The following is a 10,602-nucleotide window of genomic DNA, read 5'->3' as shown; positions in this document are numbered from 1 at the left end:
CCCTCCCCCTCCCCCTCCCCCATAAACCCTCAAACCCTCAACCCCTCCACCTCAACCCCTCCCCCCACTCCCCCCTCCCACCTCCCCCCTCAAACCCTCCCCCTCAAACCCTCCCCCTCCACTCCCCCCTCCCCCCTCCCCCTGCACCCCTCCACCCCTCCACCCCTCCCCCTCCCCCTCCCCCCTGCACCCCTCCACCCCTCCCCCCTGCACCCCTCCACCCTGCACCCCTCCACCCCTCCTCCCCTCCTCCCCTCCCCCTCCTCCCCCAGTCCCCCTTCTCTCTCCCCTCCCCCTCCCCCTCCATCCCTCCCCCTCCAACCCTCCCCCTTCCCCCTGCACCCCTCCACCCCTCCCCCCTCCTCCCCTCCTCCCCTCCCCCTACTCCCCCAGTCCCTCCCCCCTCCCCCCTGCACCCCTCCACCCCTCCTCCCCTCCCCCTACTCCCCCAGTCCCTCCCCCTCCCCCCCTGCACCCCTCAACCCTCCACCCTCCTCCCCTCCCCCTCCTCCCCCAGTCCCCCACCCCTCCACTCCTCCCCCTCCTCCCCTCCTCCCCTCCCCCTCCTCCCCTCCCCCTCCTCCCCCAGTCCCCCTTCCCCCCTCCCCTCCCCCCCCACTCCCTGTGAACCAGCGGAGGGAATGACTTGATCTGGAAGTGCTCCAGCTCCAGCCACAATGCGCGGGGTCTGGGCGGCCCCCCACTGCCGCGGGTTCCATCGTGTCCCGCTCGCCGTCCATCCGACACGCGCTCCCCGTGGCAGGGCAGGAGCGTCCATTCCTTCCCTCTCGCGTTCCCGTTGCCGACAGGTAACCGCTGCGGTCCCACCATCAGTCCTCGGCCGTTGCCGATATGGGGCAGGCCTGAGCTGCCCGTCGGTGTGAGCGGTGAGACAGCCAGGATCACAGCACGGGGAATAACGGCAAACTACCATTCCCCACTCCACTCCCGGCACCTCAATCCCCACATCTCCATTCCCACATCCAGTCTGACCATTCCCCAGCTCCCACACCCCAACACCTTTCCCACCTCCAGCTCCCTGCTCCCAATCCCCCCAGAAATCCTCCCAGCAAGTTCCTCCCCAATTATAGTGGGACGGCAACAGGAGCTTCACTCTGTATCTAACCCCGTGTACCTGCCCTGGGAGTGTGTGATGGGACAGTGTAGAGGGAGCTTTACTCTGTATCTAACCCCGTGCTGTACCTGCCCCGGGAGTGTGTGATGGGACAGTGTAGAGGGAGCTTTACTCTGTATCTAACCCCCTGTACCTGCCCTGGGAGTGTTTGATGGGACAGTGTAGAGGGAGCTTTACTCTGTATCTAACCCCCTGTACCTGCCCTGGGAGTGTTTGATGGGACAGTGTAGAGGGAGCTTTACTCTGTATCTAACCCCCTGTACCTGCCCTGGGAGTGTTTCATGGGACAGTGTAGAGGGAGTTTTACTCTGTATCTAACCCCGTGCTGTACCTGCCCTGGGAGTGTTTGATGGGACAGTGTAGAGGGAGCTTTACTCTGTATCTAACCCCGTGCTGTACCTGCCCTGGGAGTGTTTGATGGGACAGTGTAGAGGGAGCTTTACTCTGTATCTAACCCCGTGTACCTGCCCTGGGAGTGTTTGATGGGACAGTGTAGAGGGAGCTTTACTCTGTATCTAACCCCGTGCTGTACCTGCCCTGGGAGTGTTTGATGGGACAGTGTAGAGGAAGCTTTACTCTGTATCTAACCCCGTGTACCTGCCCTGGGAGTGTTTGATGGGACAGTGTAGAGGGAGCTTTACTCTGTATCTAACCCCGTGCTGTACCTGCCCTGGGAGTGTTTGATGGGACAGTGTAGAGGGAGCTTTACTCTGTATCTAACCCCCTGTACCTGCCCTGGGAGTGTTTGATGGGACAGTGTAGAGGAAGCTTTACTCTGTATCTAACCCCCTGTACCTGCCCTGGGAGTGTTTGATGGGACAGTGTAGAGGGAGCTTTACTCTGTATCTAACCCCCTATACCTGCCCTGGGAGTGTTTGATGGGACAGTGTAGAGGGAGCTTTACTCTGTATCTAACCCCCTGTACCTGCCCTGGGAGTGTTTGATGGGACAGTGTAGAGGGAGCTTTACTCTGTATCTAACCCCCTGTACCTGCCCTGGGAGTGTTTGATGGGACAGTGTAGAGGGAGCTTTACTCTGTATCTAACCCCCTGTACCTGCCCTGGGAGTGTTTGATGGGACAGTGTAGAGGGAGCTTTACTCTGTATCTAACCCCCTGTACCTGCCCTGGGAGTGTTTGATGGGACAGTGTAGAGGGAGCTTTACTCTGTATCTAACCCCGTGCTGTACCTGCCCTGGGAGTGTTTGATGGGACAGTGTAGAGGGAGCTTTACTCTGTATCTAACCCCCTGTACCTGCCCTGGGAGTGTTTGATGGGACAGTGTAGAGGATGGAGGACTGAAATGCAACATGCCCCATTCCCAACACTAACATTCCTCAATCCCTGTGGAGACCACGAGGGAAATGGCTCTTGTTGGATATTTGTACCCAGCAATGTAGTCCACCATTCCCCCATCCGGGGGCTATATCTATGCAGGCCTGTCGCTGGTGTCCGTTTATCTACACCGTGATCTTCAGTTCATTCCTCTTACGGTTAATTATAACCGGACATGGGCAGGGCAGCAACTCCTGACTTCATTTGTAACATTTTCATTCCATTTATAATAAAATTTGTATTGTACCTTTTCTCCAGTTTTTATATTGGACCAATGACTGCACCCTTGCTCAACCAATCAAGCTCCTAATAGAATTCCAATGGATCCAAACCCCTTCCCATTCACTCCCACCATACACAATCCCAATGGACCCAAACCCCTTCCCATTCACTCCCATTGTATACAACCCCAATGGACCCAAACCCTTCCCATTCACTCCCACTGTACACAATCCCAATGGACCCAAACCCCTTCCCATTCACTCCCACTGTACACAATCCCAATGGACCCAAACCCCTTCCCATTCACTCCCATTGTATACAACCCCAATGGACCCAAACCCTTCCCGTTCACTCCCACTGTACACAATCCCAATGTACCCAAACCCCTTCCCATTCACTCCCACTGTACACAATCACAATGGACCCAAACCCCTTCCCATTCACTCCCACCGTACACAATCCCAATGGACCCAAACCCCTTCCCATTCACTCCCAACGTACACAATCCCAATGGACCCAAACCCCTTCCCATTCACTCCCACTGTACACAATCCCAATGGACCGAAACCCCTTCCCATTCACTCCCACCGTACACAATCCCAATGGACCCAACCCCTTCCGATTCACTCCTACTGTACACAATCCCAATGGACCCAAACCCCTTCCCATTCACTCCCACTGTACACAATCCCAATGGACCCAAACCTCTTCCCATTCACTCCCACTGTACACAATCCCAATGGACCCAAACCCCTTCCCATTCGCTCCCACCGTACACAATCCCAATGGACACAAGCCCCTTCCCATTCACTCCCACCGTACACAATCCCAATGGACACAAACCCCTTCCCATTCACTCCCACCGTACACAATCCCAATGGACACAAGCCCCTTCCCATTCACTCCCAGTGTGACGAATGGTTATTTGCTGCTCGCTGTGCACCGTGTTCGGTTCAGTGCCGGTTTTGTGGCTGGGATATGATGACCAACGGGTTCCCAGACTCCGCTCCAAGATGAAGAGCGGTTGCTGGGGAAGGGGTGCAGGGGATGGGGGGAGGTTCGCGGTGGGATCGATGACCTGCTGTGCTCTCGGCTGGGGTCAGCACCAGTCAGAGGGGGAGGGGAGGAGAGCGGGCACACTGTGGGGAAATAATTAACGGGATTAACAGTTAACATCTGCAAATTTAACAGACTTGCAATCCAATTTTAATTCTGATTTATTTTCCCGATAATATGTACATACAGGAGCAAATTTACATCAATTATCAGTTCCAGAAACAGCCCCACTCAGGGATTTGAATACAGTCACTCGCAATGCACGTTTTTATCAAGATGGCCATTAAGTGGTCAGTAGCTAGCACACCGGGTATGGTGGTAATGAATGATTAGTCAGTATTATAACGGACTGAATCCACGTCAGTCTGGCAGCCTCTGTCTGGATGTCTCCATTGTACATTGGGCCAGTAGCGAAGGAGACATCGAGTGTCATCTCATGGTTTTATTCATTTGTTCCTGGGATGTGACCGTCGCTGGCAAGGCCGGCGCTTATTGCCCCGTGAGAAGGTGGTGGTGAGCTCCTTCTTGAACCGCTGCAGTCCGTGTGGTGAAGGTGCTTCCACAGTGCTGTTAGGGAGGGAGTTCCAGGATTGTGACCCAGCGACGATGAAGGAACGGCCGATATATTTCCCAGTGGGGATGGTGTGTGACTGGGAGGGGAACGTGGAGGTGATGGTGTTCAACCTCACTATCTTGGTGACATATTTGACCCTGAAATGAGCTTCCGGCCACATACCCGCAGCATAACTAAACCCTCCCATTTCCCCCTCCGTAACATCGCCCGTCTCCACCCCCTGCCTCAGCTCATCCGCTGCTGAAGCCCTCATCCGTGCCTTTGTTACCTCCAGACTTGACTATTCCAACACACTCCTGGCTGGCCTCCCACATTCTACCCGACGTAAACTAGAGGTGATCCAAAACTCGGCTGCCCCCGTGTCCTAACTCGCACCCAGTCCCGCTCACCCATCACCCCCTGTGCTCACTACCCCCGTGTCCTAACTCACACCGAGTCCCACTCACCCATCACCCCCTGTGCTCACTGACTCCGTGTCCTAACTCACACCCAGTCCCACTCACCCATCACCCCCTGTGCTCACTGACCCCGTGTCCTAACTCAGACCCAGTCCCACTCACCCATCACCCCCTGTGCTCACTGACCCCGTGTCCTAACTCACACCCAGTCCCACTCACCCATCACCCCCTGTGCTCACTGACCCGTGTCCTAACTCACACCCAGTCCGACTCACCCATCACCCCCTGTGCTCGCTGACCCGTGTCCTAACTCACACCCAGTCGCACTCACCCATCACCCCCTGTGCTCACTGACCCCGTGTCCTAACTCGCACCCAGTCCCACTCACCCATCACCCCCTGTGCTCACTGACCCCGTGTCCTAACTCACACCCAGTCCCACTCACCCATCACCCCCTGTGCTCACTGCCCCGTGTCCTAACTCGCACCCAGTCCCACTCACCCATCACCCCCTGTGCTCACTGACCCCGTGTCCTAACTCACACCCAGTCCCGCTCACCCATCACCCCCTGTGCTCACTGCCCCGTGTCCTAACTCACACCCAGTCCCACTCACCCATCACCCCCTGTGCTCACTGACCCGTGTCCTAACTCACACCCAGTCCCACTCACCCATCGCTCCCTGTGCTCGCTGACCTACATTGCCTCCCGGTTAAACAATGCCTCGATTTCAAAATTATCATCCTAATTTTCAAATCCCTCCAGCCCCTACACCCCTCCCTAACTCTGTAATCTCCTCCAGCCCCTACACCCCTCCCTATCCATGTAACCACCTCCAGCCCCTACACCCCTCCCTATCCCTGTAACCTCCTCCAGCCCCTACCCCACTCCCTATCCCTGTAACCTCCTCCAACCCCTACACCCCTCCCTATCTCTGTAACCTCCTCCAGCCCCTACACCCCTCCCTATCTCTGTAAGCTCCTCCAACCCCTGCACCCCTCCCTATCTCTAACCTCCTCCAGCCCCTACACCCCTCCCTATCTCTGTAACCTCCTTCAGCCCCTACACCCCTCCCTATCTCTGTAAGCTCCTCCAACCCCTACACCCCTCCCTCTCTCTGTAACCTCTTCCAGCCCCTACACCCCTCCCTATCTCTATAAGCTCCTCCAACCCCTACACCCCTCCCTATCTCTGTAACCTCCTCCAGCCCCTACACCCCTCCCTATCTCTGTAACCTCCTCCAGCCCCTACACCCCTCCCTATCTCTGTGATCTCCTCCAGCCCCTACACACCTCCCTATCTCTGTAACCTCCTCCAGCCCCGCTCACCCCTCCCTATCTCTGTAACCTCCTCCAGCCCTACAACCCTCCGAGATCTCTGCACTCCTTCAATTCTGCCCTCTTGCCCATCCCCCGATTTCCATCGCTCCACCATCGGTGGCCGTGCCTTCAGCTGCCTGGGCCCCAAGCTCTGGAACTCCCTCCCTAAACCCCTCCGCCTTTCTCTCCTCCTTTAAGACACCCCTTAAATCTGACGTCTTTGACCAGGTTTTGGTCGCCTGTCCGTAATATCTCCTCGTGTGGCTCGGGGTCAGTTATGGGCCTTGCGTTACGCTGCTGTGAAGCTCGGCGGGACGTTAGGGGCACTGTAGAAATGCGGGTTGTTGTTGGCGGTTTGTAAGCAGGGGCTGGCCGTCCCGTTGAGGGTGTGCGCGACGGTGAAGGCGCTCACGGGGCTGCGGCAGCAGCGGGAAAAAGCAAGCTGAAATTGATGCGCATGAAGTGTGGGGACAAACTGGAGGGGCCGAACGGCCTCCTGCTGCTCTGGACGTTCAGCGGTCACCGGGAGCTCGGGGTGGGTTCCATTCCGCCTCAGCGCCCAGTTCGGAAACGGTGAGAGCGTGCGTGCCGTCCCGTCTCCGCGGGAATTCCCGTCTCCGTCCTGCGCGGTGTGGCTACGGCGAGCCAGGCGTTGTCGTCGTCGTCTCCGTCCCGTACACGGTCCCCGCCACGGAGCTCTCCGGCGGAGCCCCGGCCCGCGCCCAGCGGAGGGGGGGGGGTGGGGTGATGGCGGACGGGGACGGGCGATTTACCGCGGCTTGTAGCAGTACGCGCCGTAGCCCCGCTGCGACAGGCTGGGGAACCCGGAGGAGCGCACGCCAGGCTCGGGCCCCCCGCACCGGTCCCGCGGCGAGACGATGGGGAAACGCACGCTGCCGTCCGCCAGCCAGCCCGGCTCACAGCGGTGCAACCGCGCGAACTTCCAGGCCGCGTAGAGCTGGCCCACCTTGGCGATGCTCGCGCCTTCGCTCCGGCAGGCATTCAAGGCCCCCACGTAGTCGTACTTGGCCGGGTTCCGCCGGAAATACACGTAGCCTGCACGGGAAGGGAAGGAGTTACACACGGAGCAAATCTCCCCCTACACTGTCCCATCAAACACTCCCAGGGGAGGTACAGGGGGTTAGATACAGAGCAAAGCTCCCCCTACACTGTCCCATCAAACACTCCCAGGGCAGGTACAGGGGGTTAGATACAGAGTAAAGCTCCCTCTACACTGTCCCATCAAACACTCCCAGGGCAGGTACAGGGGGTTAGATACAGAGTAAAGCTCCCTCTACACTGTCCCATCAAACACTCCCAGGTGAGGTACAGGGGGTTAGATACAGAGTAAAGCTCCCTCTACACTGTCCCATCAAACACTCCCAGGGCAGGTACAGGGGGTTAGATACAGAGTAAAGCTCCCTCTACACTGTCCCATCAAACACTCCCAGGTGAGGTACAGGGGGTTAGATACAGAGTAAAGCTCCCTCTACACTGTCCCATCAAACACTCCCAGGACAGGTACAGCACGGGGTTAGAACAGAGTAAAGCTCCCTCTACACTGTCCCAACAAACACTCCCAGGGCAGGTACAGGGGGTTAGATACAGAGTAAAGCTCCCTCTACACTGTCCCATCAAACACTCCCAGGGCAGGTACAGCATGGGGTTAGATACAGAGTAAAGCTCCCTCTACACAGTCCCATCAAACACTCCCAGGACAGGTACAGCACGGGGTTAGAACAGAGTAAAGCTCCCTCTACACTGTCCCAACAAACACTCCCAGGGCAGGTACAGGGGGTTAGATACAGAGTAAAGCTCCCTCTACACTGCCCCATCAAACACTCCCAGGGCAGGTACAGTGGGTTAGATACAGAGTAAAGCTCCTTCTACACTGTCCCATCAAACACTCCCAGGGCAGGTACAGCACGGGGTTAGATACAGAGTAAAGCTCCCTCTACACTGTCCCATCAAACACTCCCAGCGTAGGTACAGGGGGTTAGATACAGAGTAAAGCTCCCTCTACACTGTCCCATCAAACACTCCCAGGGCAGGTACAGGGGGTTAGATACAGAGTAAAGCTCCCTCTACACTGTCCCATCAAACACTCCCAGGGCAGGTACAGCACGGGGTTAGATACAGAGTAAAGCTCCCTCTGCACTGTCCCATCAAACACTCCCAGGGCAGGTACAGCACGGGGTTAGATACAGGGTAAAGCTCCCTCTACACTGTCCCATCAAACACTCCCAGGGCAGGTACAGGGGGTTAGATACAGAGTAAAGCTCCCTCTACACTGTCCCATCAAACACTCCCAGGGCAGGTACAGCACGGGGTTAGATACAGAGTAAAGCTCCCTCTACACTGTCCCAACAAACACTCCCAGGGCAGGTACAGGGGGTTAGATACAGAGTAAAGCTCCCTCTACACAGTCCCATCAAACACTCCCAGGGCAGGTACAGCACGGGGTTAGATACAGAGTAAAGCTCCCTCTACACTGTCCCATCAAACACTCCCAGGGCAGGTACAGCACGGGGTTAGATACAGGGTAAAGCTCCCTCTACACTGTCCCAACAAACACTCCCAGGGCAGGTACAGGGGGTTAGATACAGAGTAAAGCTCCCTCTACACAGTCCCATCAAACACTCCCAGGGCAGGTACAGCACAGGGTTAGATACAGAGTAAAGCTCCCTCTACACTGTCCCATCAAACACTCCCAGGGCAGGTACAGAGGGTTAGATACAGAGTAAAGCTCCCTCTACACTGCCCCATCAAACACTCCCAGGGCAGGTACAGTGGGTTAGATACAGAGTAAAGCTCCCTCTACACAGTCCCATCAAACACTCCCAGGGCAGGTACAGGGGGCTAGATACAGAGTAAAGCTCCCTCTACACTGTCCCATCAAACACTCCCAGGGCAGGTACAGCACGGGGTTAGATACAGAGTGAAGTTGGGAGATTAATTTTTAATCCCAGGATAATTGGGGTGGGTTGGAATCCCAATTGCGGAGAGGAGTCAATAAATTCTGGATGAATTCAAGAGTTAAGTTGAACTATTCCATGATGTGTGTTTGGGGAGGGCACTGGGTGCACCTCCGCTGTCCACCAGCAGATGACGATGTTGACCATTGTAAATGGCTGAGTGAGTGTTGCTGGGCACAACATCGCACCCTGTGGGCCGGCAAATGCTACTGCAGGGGTACTGAGGACAATGAACAAGAAATATAAATTACACTCAATGCCTTGTATTTATAGAGCACCTGTATCCTCGGAGAATCTGGCAAGGTGCTTCGCAGGAGCTGGGTCACAGAGGCAGGTTTTAAGGAGCGTCTTTAAGGAGGAGAGAGAGGCGGAGAGGTTTAGGGAGGGAGTTCCGTTGTGCGTTCCATCGCTCCACCATTGACGGCCGTGCCTTCAGTGGCCTGGGCCCCAGGCTCTAAAATTAGTTCCCGTGGCTCTCCAAGTCAGAAGGTCGTGGGATCGAGTCCCACTCCAGGGCCTCGAGCGCAAAATACAGGCAGACACTCCAGTGCCAGTACTGAGGGAGTGCCGCACTGTCGGAGGGGCAGTACTGAGGGAGCGCCGCACTGTCGGAGGGACGGTACTGAGGGAGTGCCGCACTGTCGGAGGGGCGGTACTGAGGGAGTGCCGCACTGTCGGAGGGGCAGTACTGAGGGAGCCCCGCACTGTCGGAGGGGCAGTACTGAGGGAGCGCCGCACTGTCGGAGGGGCAGTACTGAGGGAGTGCCGCACTGTTGGAGGTGCCGTCTTTCGGATGAGACATTAAACCGAGGCCCCGTCTGCCCTCTCGGGTGGATGTAAAAGATCCCGGGGCCACTATTGGAAGAAGAGCAGGGGGAGTTCTCCCCGGTGTCCTGGGGCCAATATTTATCCCTCAACCAACATCACTAAAACAGATGTGATCCGGGTCATTATCACATTGCTGTGTGTGGGAGCTTGCTGTGCGCTAATTGAGCTGCCGCGTTTCCCACATTACAACAGTGAAAGTACTTCATTGGCTGTGGAGCACTTTGGGACATCTGGAGGTTGTGTTCGGCGCTATAGAAATGCAGATTCTGGGTGAGTTTGGGGTGGGACCCCAGCGGCCCATACCCCGGGACCGGAGCGTTACCTTTGATGGCGGAGGTGAAGCAGAAAGCGTCGAACTTCTCCCGTTGCCGGTCCCGGGCCCCGTAGCTGCGGATCCCCGGGGGGAGAGACTTCCCCCCACAGGGGTCCCGGGGGGTAGTGACCGGGTAATGGACTGTCCCCTCCTCCACCCAACCCGCGTTACACCAGTCCAGGCCGTTCAACCACCCTGGGGGGAGAGAGAGAGAGAGAGAGAGGTCAGTGGCTATCCCAGGCCCCTCGCCGCCCTCCTCCCTCACCCTCCTCCCCTCCTCCCTCCCCCTCACCCTCCTCCTCCCTCCCCTCCCTCCTCCTCCTCCCTCCCTCACCCTCCTCCTCCCCCCTCACCTTCCTCCCCCTCACCCTCCTCCCCCCTCACCCTCCTCCTCCCCCTCACCCTCCTCCCCTCACCCTCCTCCTCCCCCCTCACCCTCCTCCCCCTCACC

General features: G+C 57.2%; 1 protein-coding gene across 1 annotated transcript in view; it reads right to left on the bottom strand.

Annotated features, from left to right (window-relative positions):
• Positions 1-6,804: 6,804 nt before the first annotated feature.
• LOC139240233 (hyaluronan and proteoglycan link protein 2-like) overlaps positions 6,805-10,602 on the bottom strand; it is a 19,476-nt gene continuing 15,678 nt past the window's right edge. The window contains exons 4-5 of the mRNA XM_070868714.1: positions 10,161-10,346; positions 6,805-7,091 (exon numbers count right to left, since the gene is read on the bottom strand). Of these exons, the coding sequence (XP_070724815.1) occupies positions 6,805-7,091; positions 10,161-10,346 (473 nt within the window). The remainder of the gene's footprint in view (positions 7,092-10,160; positions 10,347-10,602) is intronic.

The sequence above is a fragment of the Pristiophorus japonicus genome, chromosome 30, assembly GCF_044704955.1.
Source record: "Pristiophorus japonicus isolate sPriJap1 chromosome 30, sPriJap1.hap1, whole genome shotgun sequence".
Classification (NCBI taxonomy): domain Eukaryota; kingdom Metazoa; phylum Chordata; class Chondrichthyes; family Pristiophoridae; genus Pristiophorus; species Pristiophorus japonicus.
This window is presented reverse-complemented; position numbering and strand designations above follow the sequence as displayed.